General features: G+C 33.2%; 1 protein-coding gene and 1 pseudogene across 1 annotated transcript; both read right to left on the bottom strand.

The window, feature by feature from the left end:
* LOC105172424 (calreticulin) lies at positions 2,830-6,710 on the bottom strand. The gene is made up of 14 exons (XM_011093838.2): positions 6,545-6,710; positions 5,383-5,490; positions 5,046-5,238; positions 4,687-4,945; positions 4,534-4,590; positions 4,400-4,447; positions 4,220-4,306; positions 4,084-4,141; positions 3,925-3,992; positions 3,735-3,830; positions 3,563-3,610; positions 3,393-3,422; positions 3,208-3,309; positions 2,830-3,113 (listed from the first exon to the last, which is right to left on the bottom strand). Exons 1-14 carry the CDS (start codon positions 6,663-6,665, stop codon positions 3,102-3,104), a joined length of 1,287 nt encoding a protein of 428 aa, XP_011092140.1. The 5' UTR covers positions 6,666-6,710; the 3' UTR covers positions 2,830-3,101.
* Positions 11,894-13,880, bottom strand: LOC105172800 (annotated as a pseudogene).

The raw sequence follows: 14,526 nt of genomic DNA, 5'->3' as shown, positions 1-14,526 counted from the left end.
TTGGTTGAAATATAATTATTAATGACAAAATGTAAAAAATTTTAAAATTGTGATGGTAAGTTGAAAAAAAAAAATTTAGGAGGAAGGGGGTATTTTAAAAGGACCACAAAAATTCCACAAAATGAGTGTTAATAAAGAATCAAGAAAAACCACTAAGAAAGTTCATTGAGAACTTCATAGGGGGGAAAGAGAAAGAACTATTGATTCTTTTTCTTCTTCTCTTTTTTATCCTTATCCGCGCTCTTATTTGGTTTAGAAACCATCAGAGATATTTAAAGGAGGAAAGTCATTGAATACAGAAAGAGAAGAAAAACAGCAGAGGAAGAAATCCGAGAAGAGAGAGAAGGGGAAGAGATGAGGAGTCAAGAGGAATTAAGGTTAGGGAAATGATCCATTTGAGTAAATTACATATAAATAGATGGATACGAGGAGGATAGATATGTCGGGTGGGTTGAGTCAAAGGTATTAAGCTATAATATCAAATGGGCTGAGACATGGAGATGAGCTTAGCCATCCAAATAAGGGGTGTTAGGTGGGCCTAAGAGACATGAGCCATAAATTCTCAACAATTGCGATGGAGAGCTACTAGTGAAAATAGATTGAAAATAATCCAGTAGCACCCTCTGAAGCTCCTCCACCTTAGTACGCCAATCATGGAATCCTTAATCATGCTAATTTCATTCAGTCATCATCTGAACCTCTTTGATCATCCAATTGACATGTCCAAATTCTAACCGGTCCCACTGTAACAAAGCAACCCTGCATCTCTTTATATTCTTCACTGTACTTATTACTAATAACTAAGCTTAGAGGCATTATATAACGTTACAATATAAATGGGAATTGCTCATATATAGTGAAGTATTTGTTTTCCTTTGAACGTATTTGAGCAATTCCCATTTATATTGTAACGTTATATAATGCCTCTAAGCTTAGTTATTAGTAATAAGTACAGTGAAGAATATAAAGAGATGCAGGGTTGCTTTGTTACAGTGGGACCGGTTAGAATTTGGACATGTCAATTGGATGATCAAAGAGGTTCAGATGATGACTGAATGAAATTAGCATGATTAAGGATTCCATGATTGGCGTACTAAGGTGGAGGAGCTTCAGAGGGTGCTACTGGATTATTTTCAATCTATTTTCACTAGTAGCTCTCCATCGCAATTGTTGAGAATTTATGGCTCATGTCTCTTAGGCCCACCTAACACCCCTTATTTGGATGGCTAAGCTCATCTCCATGTCTCAGCCCATTTGATATTATAGCTTAATACCTTTGACTCAGCCCACCCGACATATCTATCCTCCTCGTATCCATCTATTTATATGTAATTTACTCAAATGGATCATTTCCCTAACCTTAATTCCTCTTGACTCCTCATCTCTTCCCCTTCTCTCTCTTCTCGGATTTCTTCCTCTGCTGTTTTTCTTCTCTTTCTGTATTCAATGACTTTCCTCCTTTAAATATCTCTGATGGTTTCTAAACCAAATAAGAGCGCGGATAAGGATAAAAAAGAGAAGAAGAAAAAGAATCAATAGTTCTTTCTCTTTCCCCCCTATGAAGTTCTCAATGAACTTTCTTAGTGGTTTTTCTTGATTCTTTATTAACACTCATTTTGTGGAATTTTTGTGGTCCTTTTAAAATACCCCCTTCCTCCTAAATTTTTTTTTTTCAACTTACCATCACAATTTTAAAATTTTTTACATTTTGTCATTAATAATTATATTTCAACCAAGTTTATTATAGAAAAAATATCAAATTCAGTGCACATGTGATGTTTAAGAGTTATGTAATATAATATTTTTTACATATGCAGACATGTGATATGTAGGGTGCTTTCCCCAATAGAATATAGGAGTCGATCACTAATGTAGAAACTGGAAACGTTGCCTTACTAAACGTTTTTTATGAACTAATATTTTCTTTAGATTATTTATTTTGTGCACAGTAAAAAAAAATTAAAATATTTTTTATAAAAATCAACAAGGGTAAATTTTACCTCACCCTCTAGGAGCTACATATTTATTTTTCATTTGAATAAGGTATTTGTAATTTTTCAAATAATAAAAAAATATTTATAATTATGTCAAACCTAAAAAAAAAAAATAGTTATAGTTTACCCTTTTATGTAAGGAATCTAAAAGATAGGTCACGAAAACCAAATGAAATGGCATATGTGCCTCAATTAATTGCATTTGCGCTGCATAGGTCCCAACAACTTCCACTTATTGTGTCTTGTACGCACACGCAATTGCAAAATCTCAATGAAGTTGGTAAACGGTATGAGGTGTTTGTAATAGTTTCATGGTGAAAATAAATTAGGGTTAATTATATTGTCATTTTACAATTTTTTTTATATTTTGATATTTAATTTTTTTTATTTAATTTACCATCTCAATTTTAAAAATTTTTACATTTTGTTCATTTATAATTGTATTTCAACCAAGTTTATTATCGAAAAAACATTAGATTCAATGCACATGTGATGTTTAAGAGTTATATGATATAATATTTTTCACATATGCAGACATGGGATATTTTTCCGAAAAAAATCAACAAAAAGACGATTATATATGATAAAATGCAAATTGCGCAAAATTGCGATGATAAATTGTCATAAAAGAAAGTCAATAATAAAGTGTAAAAATAGATATAATTCCATACGACAACCCGTTATAGAAGAATATTCGTAAAACGACCATTAATTTCGTCACAATATTTGTAATTATGACAACTCAGGAGAATTTGTTGCAGCAAGAATTAAAAACATCAGGAAGATAAACCACTCCCTATCCCACCCCACAAACAATAAAAAAATTAAATAAGTAGAAACTGGAAACGTTGCCTTACTAATTAGCATCAGCAAATTCCATAAATAAAAAACCAGAAAACATGTTTCTCTATTAGTTTTTCAAGAGCGAAATCACATGAAATCAAAGCAATTTACTTTCATGCACAGCGCCCAGCTGGTTTCTTTTACCTAAGGCTAAAAAGTAAAATAAAAAGGGAAAATTTTTGGACACTAACAGCCCAGGCATACTCAATTGAGGGCACAATGTCAGGAGGGAGTGAGAGAGAGAGATTACAATTCTCGAGCACCCTACAGTTCATCCTGCAAAAAGTTGGAAAAAAAGACAAGTGGAATTCCGTGAGAAGGGCAGATGTAGAGAATAGATTCGGAAGGAACAGGGGATTGCTGATCTTACATGTGCATGGACGTCCTCAGTCTCTTCTTTAGACTCTGATTTGGCATCATCATCAGCGTCGTCACCTTCAGCATCATCGGAATCATCCTCTCCATCCTCAGCCTGTCAAACAAATTGGTCAGGATACGACTATTTATAAAGACAACTCTACGTAACATAGTTGGGAAAATTAAATTGAGGCTTACATCAGAATCAGCTGGATCATTCTTTGATTCCTGAAAAGAGAAATTTGGTTGGAATACAGTGTCAGCCAGAGTAGGTTGTATGAGAGAATAAACCGTTATGTGGGATAATGTGTTTGAATAAACAGAATGATGCATTCACTTTGGGGATATTCCAAGTTAAGAAATCGTACCTCCTCTTCTCTCTTCTTCTCCGCCTCATCAAAAGCAGCCTTCTCAGCCTGAAATATCCAAAATATCATTTGTGTAAATGGGCAGTTTAACACTTCACCTCTCTTTCAAAGGGAAAATGTGATCCGAGAAATCTGGAAAGAAAATCAAATTTAAAAAACAAATAATACATACATCCTTTTGCTTGCCCCATGTTTCTTCCACTAGCTTCTTAGCATACTCAGGGTCATCAGCCACCAAGACATTGTCAAACAAGGTACCGGATTTCACCTGCAACATTGCACGATTGCTTAGTTCAGAGAGTGATACATTATTAAGATCTAAAGAAAAAACCTAGACTCAGAATAATGTAAAGATTCCTCACCTGCCACAACTCAATGCCTACATACTTCAAATTAGGGAAAACATAGAGATCGGGGTCATCCTTGAAGTCTGTAATCATGTTTAAAATTAAGATTAGCAATATGTGGAACTCTATCATAGTAGTGATACAACCTTAAATGCTCATGAGAGGTAAAATTACCTGGGTTATCAATCATTGGTGCCTTCCACTTGCCTTTGTAGTTGGGGTTCTTAATTTTCTGACATTGGAAAAGACTAGTAATAAGGGGTCCATTTAGTTGACAATACCAATAAAACTTAATTGGGAATTCACAAACCTTTGGCTTCCATGGGCCCTTGTACTCAGGGTTGGGAATGGTTGGAGCTGTCCACTCGCCATCCTCCTCATCATCCCAGTCCTCAGGCTGCAAACGATAAAGAGTTTTTACACAAAACATTAGCTACTAGCTTTTAGTGCATTGTATGCAGAAATAAATACTGGTAATATGATTTATTACCTTTTTCGCATCAGGATCGGGGATCTCCTTCGGGATGTCATCATAACCCTGTGGATACACATAGTTTTGAATTTTTTAATCAAGTCAATATAATGAGTTCCATTATAGAGTAGTACCCATTAAAGTCTATTTACCTCTGGCTTCTTGTCCTCTGGATCAGGAATGTATTCCTTATCATCCCAATCTTCAGGCTGTCATCGACGTGCAGAAAGGAAAATGTGCAAATCTTAAGTACTAGAACATACGCGATTCAACATAAGATGTAGCGCATAACTTGAGCAACAAACCTTTTTGGCCTCAGGGTCCTTGATCTTCTTTGGGGGGAGAATATCCCAGTCAGAGTACAAGCTACCAGTCTGCTTTTCCACATTGTCAATGAGGATGCTGTAAGTAGCATCAGGGCGGAGGATGAAAGTATAGACATGACTCAGTTGGTCAGTCTCACATGGAACTTCCTTCTTAATCAAGTGGTTTGTCTCGTTGTAGGTGAGAATAGCATGGACCTTTTTGGTGCTGTAGCCACAGATGTCGGGTCCAAACATGATACTGTCGTCAAGAACAATATAGCAAGTCAGCAATTTTATTTTGTTACCAAACCAAATATGAGAAAGGCATTCTGGGCAAAGACGAATGTATGTCGCATAACCTGTATGGGGTGTCGCCACCAAATTTTTTCTGGTCAACTTCACCACTGAGTAATTTCATGTATCCACCGCCACAGTCAAGCTTCTGCTCATGCTTGACAGAGAACTGGAAAACTAAGGTCTTATCTTTGTTGCTGAATTCAGGAAATTCAGCTGAGATAGCATAGAACCTATAGTCTTCACTTGTCTGGATACCTGTGATAGCAAAATTACACCACTTTAATGCTCTACAGTTCAGACTATGTACAAACCACGCGTAATCAGAAAATCATACCAATTTCAACAAAGTATGATTAAATCTACATACAAACTGCACATAGTCCCAAATGATGTAATTACCTTTGTCGTCAGGGTCTCCGTTCCATTTGCCAGAGGTGTAATTCCACTCACCAGCCATGTTTTCATCTTTCTTCCAGTCAGATTTTACCCACCGACTCTCCCATCCATCTACAATATTCATCAAGCAGATCATCAGCACAAAACCATGAAAGGAAAAATCAATTAATTTTATCAATTACATAAAAGACAACAAAATAACTAAGCTCGGTCTTGATTATCTTGGGACAGTTATATGCCTATCTGTAACAGGAAGCACAACTATTCTGAACAAGAAAAATTGCCACCATGTTAACGCAACATGAAAGCTCCAACACCACAATTATTATGACATCAAGAAAAGCTTCATATCAATATGTTGAGATCTTACCCCATTTGGCACTTTCCAATTTTGTAAAAATTATATTAAGATCACTGCTAGCATAACAGCATCAACATCATGAAGAACACATAATTATCTGGTCTTCATTACAACTAGACAAGCACACATAGCACGTTTCCAACATAGGCGTCATTGATCTCTGTCTTTCAAAATTATTAAGACCAAAACAAAAGAAAGGCTGAAGTATCAGCTGTGACTAAATGCACAGTAGAAAGGACTAAAACATTAGCGAATGACAACTGCACTAAACATAGGCGTCATTGATCTCTGTCTTTCAAAATTATTAAGAATGCACCAAAAGAAAGGCTGAAGTATCAGCTGTGACTAAATGCACAGTAGAAAGGACTAAAACATTAGCGAATGACTATATAACTGCACTATTTCCACACTCGAAATGTGTCCAATCAAACAATGTCACATTTCATAACTAAACATCACACACCTCGCACCATTTAATTCCGCATTTTCATAATAAAAGCATAAGCATTTAATAAACAATCTCAGAAACACTAGGAAAAAATATCAACATAAAATGGAAAAACACCACAGATCTGCCCCATTGGATCTCAATTTGACGTGAATCAAATCAAAGGATCACTCCCTCCATGATAAAACTCAGATCGAGACAAAACACACACAATCTAAGCCAAAGACCGATCATCCAAAACTAAGCCAGAAAAAAACCCATAACCAGAAACCGCAAATGAAAGCAAACAATTCTAACAGTACAAACACAATCCCCGCAGCTACAAGCTAAGTATAGAGAGAAGGAGAAAACAGTACCATCAAAGCGCTCCTCGAAGAACACTTTGGCGGAGGAGATCACGAGGAGAAGAGAGAGCGCAACAACTAGAGAGAGAAAATTAGGGTTCATGATCTGCAGTCTTCCCCTTGCAGTCGCCATGGGCTGTGTCTGTTATCTCTCAAGATTGGGAGTGAGTTGAAAAACTCTACAGTGGGAGTGGCGTTTATATAGCTTAGATTCTCCCCTACCAACTGCACTTCAGCTCTCTGTCTGACGTGGAAGAATTCATCGAATCATAGTAAGCCACGTAAGATACCATTGTCATTGATATGACGTGGCCCGTGGCGATTGGAAACCAACACGATCTGCAGCGTCCCCTTATAGGTGGCGACACTTGTACGGCAAGGGCCTTAGTCCTAAATGTCTGATTTGCCCTTTGGATTTGGATTTCATTCTTATTCTGTGATAGGCTGGCTTGCAAGTCCAATTTTCTATTTCACATCCTCCATTATTTTATATTTAGAATAATAATATTGTTTTTTTTATATTTAATATAATTTTTACATATTTGAAAATTTATATTTCATATTTTTAATATTTAATTTTTATTCAATAAGCAGATTCATTTGTTAGTTAAAATTAATAGAATTTATTGATATAATAAAAAGATTTTGAACGAAATTCATATTTATCACGAATGATTTATTATAAGTCAAACAAATATTTCCTAATCAAACTATTCTTATATATATTCACACGTTAATATATGTAGGGTAGTTTAATTATAATATATTAATTTGACCTGCAATAGCTTAGTAATTAATCAATCGGAGGTAAATATGATTTTTATTACATTTGATATACATATATCGTGTGTATTGATTTTATTTAGACATAAATAGAGTTAATTGCACTCAGACCACCTCTCAAAATTTTGAATTATATTTTTCTCCCTAAAAAAATTTGAGACTACACTTACATTCCCTTTAAAAATTCTCGATTTACACCGACCCACTTCCTTTAAGGTTTGCACAAAAAATATTGATATAAGTAAAAAAAAAATTTGTAAATCTTTTACTTTATCCTCATTTAATATCCCATGTATATTTTTGTACTTATAAATAGATAAATATAATATATAATATATATAGAGTGTGGTTAGCATCATTATATTTTTTCTTTCATAACTTTGAAATTATTACATAAAAACATTAAATGAGGGGTAAAATTAAAAATTTAAAATTTATGCAATTTTTTGTACTAATATCAGCATTTTTTGTTCAATTCTTTGTACTAATATCAGCATTGAACAAAAATTTAAAAAAATAATCCGTTAATTTTAACGATTTTATTGGCAGATGATTAAAAATATCAAAAAAAGAATTTTTCTTTTGAGGACCAAAACTGCAATCTCAAATTATTTGAGGATCAAAATTGCATAAATGACATTATTTGATGACCAAAATAGCAATTATTCCTAAATAATAAATTTCCCTATTATTTCCAAAATCAAGAGAAATGTTTTTTCTTTCCTTTTTTTTTTTTTTTGAGTATAACGTCATTCAACCAATACGTTAATACACTTAACAATATTTAACAATAACTCTCAATTTAATCAATATTTTAATGTGGCTATAATAAATTACAACAACTCACGTAAAGTGAGACAAACACTTATATAAAATAAAATAATTACTAACACGTTCGATACGACTCAATTTTATTTATGAAATTTCAACATTAACCTCAATCATTAGACTAAGACATCATTGATCACGATTAGTTGTTTCAAAAGTCTCATAAATTTTTTAAAAAATAAAACCAAAAGAAGGAATTCCTCATATATTAACTTTATATCTCACATAAATAAAGAGCCAAATGTATATCTCAGGCAATCTGCATTGAGTTTCAATTTGCAAATTCTTTTTCATCTTTTATTGTTGTATAAAATCTTTCAATTAATAATATGAATAATAAGGATAATTACACTCTCATCCCCTAAAATTTTGTGCAAGTACACGTAAATTTTTTGTAGTTTGGGAAATTGCATCTAACACCCTTAGATTTGCTTCTATCTAACGAATAAGTTCCCTTCATTAGTCAAAATTCACTGAATCTGCTGAGATTAACAAAAAAATTGAATGAAAATTGATATTTACCCTTGATTGACTTATTAAAGGTTAAATATTTTTTTTACCTAAATTACCCTTATAACGTTGAAGATATAGCCCTTTATATGCATTAACGTGTGAAAATGTATCAGAGGAATTTGATTATAGAAAGATCTATTGACCTGCTATAAGTTAATAATAAGTCAATCGTGGGTAAATACTGATTTTTTTATGATATTTTTGTTGATATCAGCAAAGTCGATGAATTTTGATCAATGAATTGACTTATTTATTAAATAAAAGTAAATTTCAGTAATGCTAGATGTAATTTTTCAAACCATAAAGAATTCTACATGTAATTAATTCAAACTTTAAGAGATGGAAGTGTAATTATCTATTGTGTGTAATATCAGTACAAATATGCTACATTTTGAGGCATTTTAAATATATATTTGGGCCATCTAGCCAAATTGACAACTTTCGTGTAGATTTGATCATTGCAAATATATTTGCCTTTACACGTGGGATATCAATTGATTGCAAAGGAAGCATCGTAAAAGGCCAGAGTCGTACCATTATTAGGATGATTTGTGGATGATGATTGATAGCGTTCAATCATCATTTGACCGTGTTTAATCAACCGAATATGTGCGTTATTTTATTGAAATAATGTGTCCATTGGGTGAAACCCTTATATTGAAACGATGTGTCCATTTATGTGAAGTGATATGTTTTTTAAGTGAAATGATACATCTATTCAGATTAAAGGTCATAACCTTTAGGATGTATCCTTTCCGATCGGACATGCCATTTAATGATACCTTTCCAACTTCGACAAATAGGTCTTCCCGTTTCATTTCATTCATTCAATTTATTTTGATAGCATTCTTAAGCAATAAAGCATTTTGAAAGTATAATTTTAGTAAGAGAATTCCAAAATATTTTTTTGGTTCGTTAATCCTTTTGAAATTTCGTTGTCTCTCATATGATACAGCTACAATGAGTCTCATATGATACAACGAGTTATTAGGATTTTCAGTACTCGATTTCAACATCTAAAAAAAATCGATATTATAACTCCAAAAGGGGTAGTATACATGTAATTTGTCATTCTAAATTGGATTAGAAGGTAAAATAACCATTAAATTGCTTTCTATCCCGGATAAAACATGATTAATTTTGAATTATTTATCATACATTTAATTCAAATTATTCACAATGTCAGAGACACCTCAACACAAAAATAAAAAAGTAAGCAGATCTGTGCTAATTGACTCATTTCAACACAAAATAAATCAACTGATCATTCCTTACATCAAAACATTCAGATCGATACCAACCACAACAACCAAACACTAATGAGTCAAACATAAATCATAAAAATCCAAAATGACGGAAAAATTCACACGAGCACAAAACATAATCGTACTACACTTATCGCGAATCAAAGAGAGAACAGTACCATCAAAACGCTCCTTGAAGAATATTTTGGCGGAGGAGATCCCGGAGAAGAGAGAGAATAACAGCTAGGAGAAAAAACTAGGGTTCATAACCTACAATCTTCTCTGCTCAACCGCCATGACTTTGTTTTCATTGAGATTGGAATGAGTAAAACCTTCACTCTGAGATCGGTACTTATATAACAATGTAGGCTCTCCTTTGGGAATTGCACAACAGCTCCGTGTCTGACGTAGGACTTGGCCGTCATTTGGTCCACGTGGCTGATCCGGATTGGAAACTAACACGAACTGGAGGCCCCCGCATGCGTGGCGACACTTGCAAGCAATGGGGCTAGATGAAATGTCCGATTTGCCCTTTGGGTTTGGGATTAATGGATAGGTATGGAAATCAATACATTTGAAATTTGATTAATGAATTTAAATTTTAAAAAAATATTATATAAAGTAAATTATTTTATATAAAAAAATTAAAAATTCGTTTATATTCAATTGATATGTAGTCAATGTAGCCTGCCTCAATTTGGCGAAGTTGAGGCCCCATAACTTTAAGGTTAACCCCATCAATGTATGTGATGTTATTTTATTTTAATAGTACGTGGTGTTCTACTTTAATAATATATATTGATTAGATTTAGTTATCTAATAATTAGTATATGATTATTATAGTTATCGGTTATTATTAGATATAAATATTTCATATTGATGATTGTAGTCGATTTTATTCAATAAGTAATAGTTCATAGCTTTTATTTAAAAAAAACCTGAAATCAATCGATATTTAACAATATATTTCAAAAATAGATGGTATTACTTGAAATATTTTATATTTATAATTACCCTAATGCAAATTAAAATTTCAAAATTATAGTTTGAGGATTTAAAATTTTTCAAATTTATAATTAAATTATGCAATTTAGTCGGATCATCAATAAGCAACATAATTAAACATACTATATAATTGATTATTTTTTCTAAACTATACATTAATCACACGATAACTGTATTATATTTATTGTACAAGTTGGTTAAAAACTAGATGGAATTTAAATTCAAAATTCCCATATCTACAATTTTTCCTCCTTGGATTTCGGATAAGAAATATACATTTACCTGCTTAAATGTAATTACTGCCATATATTTATCGACTTAATTGTAATTACTGCCTCGTACCTATGAGGCAGTGGCAAAATAAGTACCGTATAATAGGGGTGGCAGTATATGCCCTATTTCTTTTAAATGTGTGCGATTTATGCTCTCTGATCAATTATTGACCATTTTGCCCTTTTAATGATAAAGCCATTTTAGTCCATTCTCATGTTCTTAGTCAGGCCCAACATACTTTCAAGAATAAAATTAAGCCTTTATAAATTCATACATATCTTGTTTTGACCTCTTTGTTTCAGGGCATTCCAAGTCCTCAGTTTACGAACTTCCTCCAACCACACTACCACAGAAGATGGTTTATAAGTACTTGATTTCTTCAGCAACAGACAACACAACCCTATTTTATTTTATATATTAGGGGCATAGAAAGCACTCAAATATAAGACTTAATAAAATTTATGGATGAACAAGTGGAATATAATCCTTTAATTTATTGAAAAAATAATTAAAATATTACATAGATATTTCTTCATTTATAGGAGGAGACAACCATTTAGCATCACATAAAGAGGATTGTTCTCGTGGGAGAAATCCCCATAAACTGAAAATTTAAAACCTAAGAATTTGAAAAAGACTCAAATATTATGTATGAAAGAGTTGTAGAAGTTCTCAATGATTCCCACCTGTTTCCTAGCTTCCTTGTTTATAATAATCAGTGGATTTCAATGAGGATGCTGTAAGTAGCATCAGGGCGGAGGATGAAAAGTACAGACATGAGTCTGTTGGTCAGTCTCACATGGAACTTCCTACTTAATCAAGTGGTTTGTCCCATTGTATGTAAGAATAGCATGGACCTTTTTGGTGCTACAGCCACAGATATCCGGTCCAAACATAATACTGCAGTATATAATAATACAACCAATCAGCAATTTCATGTAGTAAACAAACTACAAAAGAAACAAATTCCAATAAAAGATGAATGATTTATAACCTGTACGGAATGTCACCTCCAAATTTCTTCCGGTCCATTTCACCATTGAGTAATTTCATGTATCCACCACCACAATCAAGCTTCTGCTCATGCTTGACAAAGAACTTGAAAACTAAGGTCTTATCCTTGTTTCGAAATTCGGGAAATTCAGCTCAGATGGCATAGAATCTGTAGTCTTCACTGGTCTGGATATCTGCAATACAAAATTATACCATTTTAATGCTTTATATTTCAGTCTACATACAAACCACCAATAATCAATACGTGTACCACTTTACTGGTGTATAGTTCAGTCTAGATACCAACTGCATATATTGGAAAATCATGGCACTCTAAGGCTATATGAGTTCAATCTACATACAAACTGCACATAATTCCCAAAACTACCTTTATCATCAGGATCTCCATTCCATTTGCCGGAGGTGAAATTCCACTCGCTAGCTATGTTCTTATCTTTCTTCCAGTCAGATTTTACCCACCGACTCTCCCATCCATCTTCAGAATTCATCAGACAGATTATCAGCACAAACCCATCAAATGAAACAGGAATTATTTTATCATTACATAGAAGAAAATAAAATAACAATGTTTTCAGAACAGGAAGCACACCCATTCTCAATAGAAAAATGTCACCAGTTGAATGGTAAAGGAAAACTCCAACTTTCCAATTCATATTACATCGAAGAAAAGTTTTCAATACCCGCATTTTCAACTCTTCAGACCATTTTGCATTTCCCATTATCAGAAAGTTCATGTTAGGATCATTTCACTGAAAATAACACCAACATCTTGAAATATACACCAAGTGTGTGGGTTTCATAAATATGTATATCTACAATTCCACATGCATACATAATACTTCTCCATCGCAGTGATCAATGGTTTTATGTCATTCAAAACTCACTAGGGGCAAAATGCACTATAAGAGGGTTAAAACATCAGTTGCAACTATAGACTGCATTATAATCACATCTAGGAACTTGCCTACATATTGAAATGCCCTTTAACTCGCCTCTATTTGTTGTCGCCCGTACCATACAGTGAAATGATACAGTGATAGGGGATCACCTTGACGAATTCCCCTACGTGGTTTAAAATATCCAAACCGGAACCATTAAGCATAAGAAAATAAGACACGGATGTAACTAACAACATAATAATCCTCACAAGATGCTCATGTACACCCATTCTAAACAACATGTCCCTAAGAAAATGCCACTGTATTCGGTCATAAGCCTTACTCATATCCAGTTTGAGAGCAAATTCGGATCACGTGTTCTATTCTTAACATAGTGGTTGAGTTCGAAAGCGAGGGGAACATTATCAGTGATTAATCGATCCGAAATGAAGGCTAATCGGGAGGGGATATTATGTGATCAAGTATGGGTTTAAGCCTCTTAGCCACACATTTAGAAGCAATTTTCATAATCGTGTTGCACAAACTAATAGTCCTAAAGTGTGCTATTGTTTCAGGGTCATCACATTTAGGGATGAGAACAATGTGTGTATAATTCATTTTGTGTAACATCAAACCATCATTAAGAATACCTAGTACACTATGAATGACATCAGGGCCGATGATATGCCAAAATTTTTGAAAGAATAATGGTGGCATACCTTCAAGACTAGGGGATTTAAGGGAAGACATATTGAATAAAGTAGTACGAACCTCTACCTTAGTAAACGGTTGAAGAAGGCTGTCATTCATCTCCGCCGTGACCTTGGGTTGAATAGTGGAAATGACTTCTTCCAGAACTTGTTGTTGTTGGGTATTAACCACCAGTAGTGAGCCCAAAAAAAATCCTATCAAACTATTACAAAGATAATAACGGGTTCGAAAATTCTTATACAATATAATTACAAATTAACGAATAAACAAACAGATATGAATATACAAAATATAAAAGCAGTAGATCTCATTAGGAAATTGTCTCAGGAGTTAGATATTTGCTTTCGTCTAGCAAATAAGTCTCAAAATTCATTGAATTTATTAATATTAACAAAAAAATTGAATGAAAATTGATATTTACCCTCGATTGACTTATTATTAACTGATTGCGGGTCGAATAAATTTTTTTCCGACTAAACTACCTTTATAATGGTGAAAATATATTTCCTTACATGCATTAACGTGTGAAGATATATAAGGATTGAATATTATACCCATCGATTAGGGTCTAGGTTTGGGTATAAATTAAATGCATGTAGTAATGCGAAATAATTACTTAACTAAATTGATTGATTTTAATGTTGCAAGTCCAAGAATTATGAGTTCGTAACTATTTTTTCCAGAAGTCTTTTAGGCCAATTCTTAACATACTTTTTTTTTTACTCTCATTTTCAAATATTGTTCA

This window comes from Sesamum indicum, linkage group LG10 (genome assembly GCF_000512975.1).
Source record: "Sesamum indicum cultivar Zhongzhi No. 13 linkage group LG10, S_indicum_v1.0, whole genome shotgun sequence".
NCBI lineage: Eukaryota > Viridiplantae > Streptophyta > Magnoliopsida > Lamiales > Pedaliaceae > Sesamum > Sesamum indicum.
The sequence above is the reverse complement of the archived record's forward strand: the minus strand, read 5'-3'. Positions and strand labels throughout refer to the sequence as shown.

Bases quoted from the DNA above. Each gene is read 5' to 3' on its own strand.
- LOC105172424 (XM_011093838.2), bottom strand. From the start codon at position 6,665: ATGGCGACTGCAAGGGGAAGACTGCAGATCATGAACCCTAATTTTCTC. The intron at 4,307-4,399 runs GTAATAAATCAT...TATCGTTTGCAG, and splicing joins CCGATCCTGATGCGAAAAAG to CCTGAGGACTGGGATGATGA. The intron at 3,310-3,392 runs GTAAGCCTCAAT...TTTGTTTGACAG, and splicing joins ATGATCCAGCTGATTCTGAT to GCTGAGGATGGAGAGGATGA.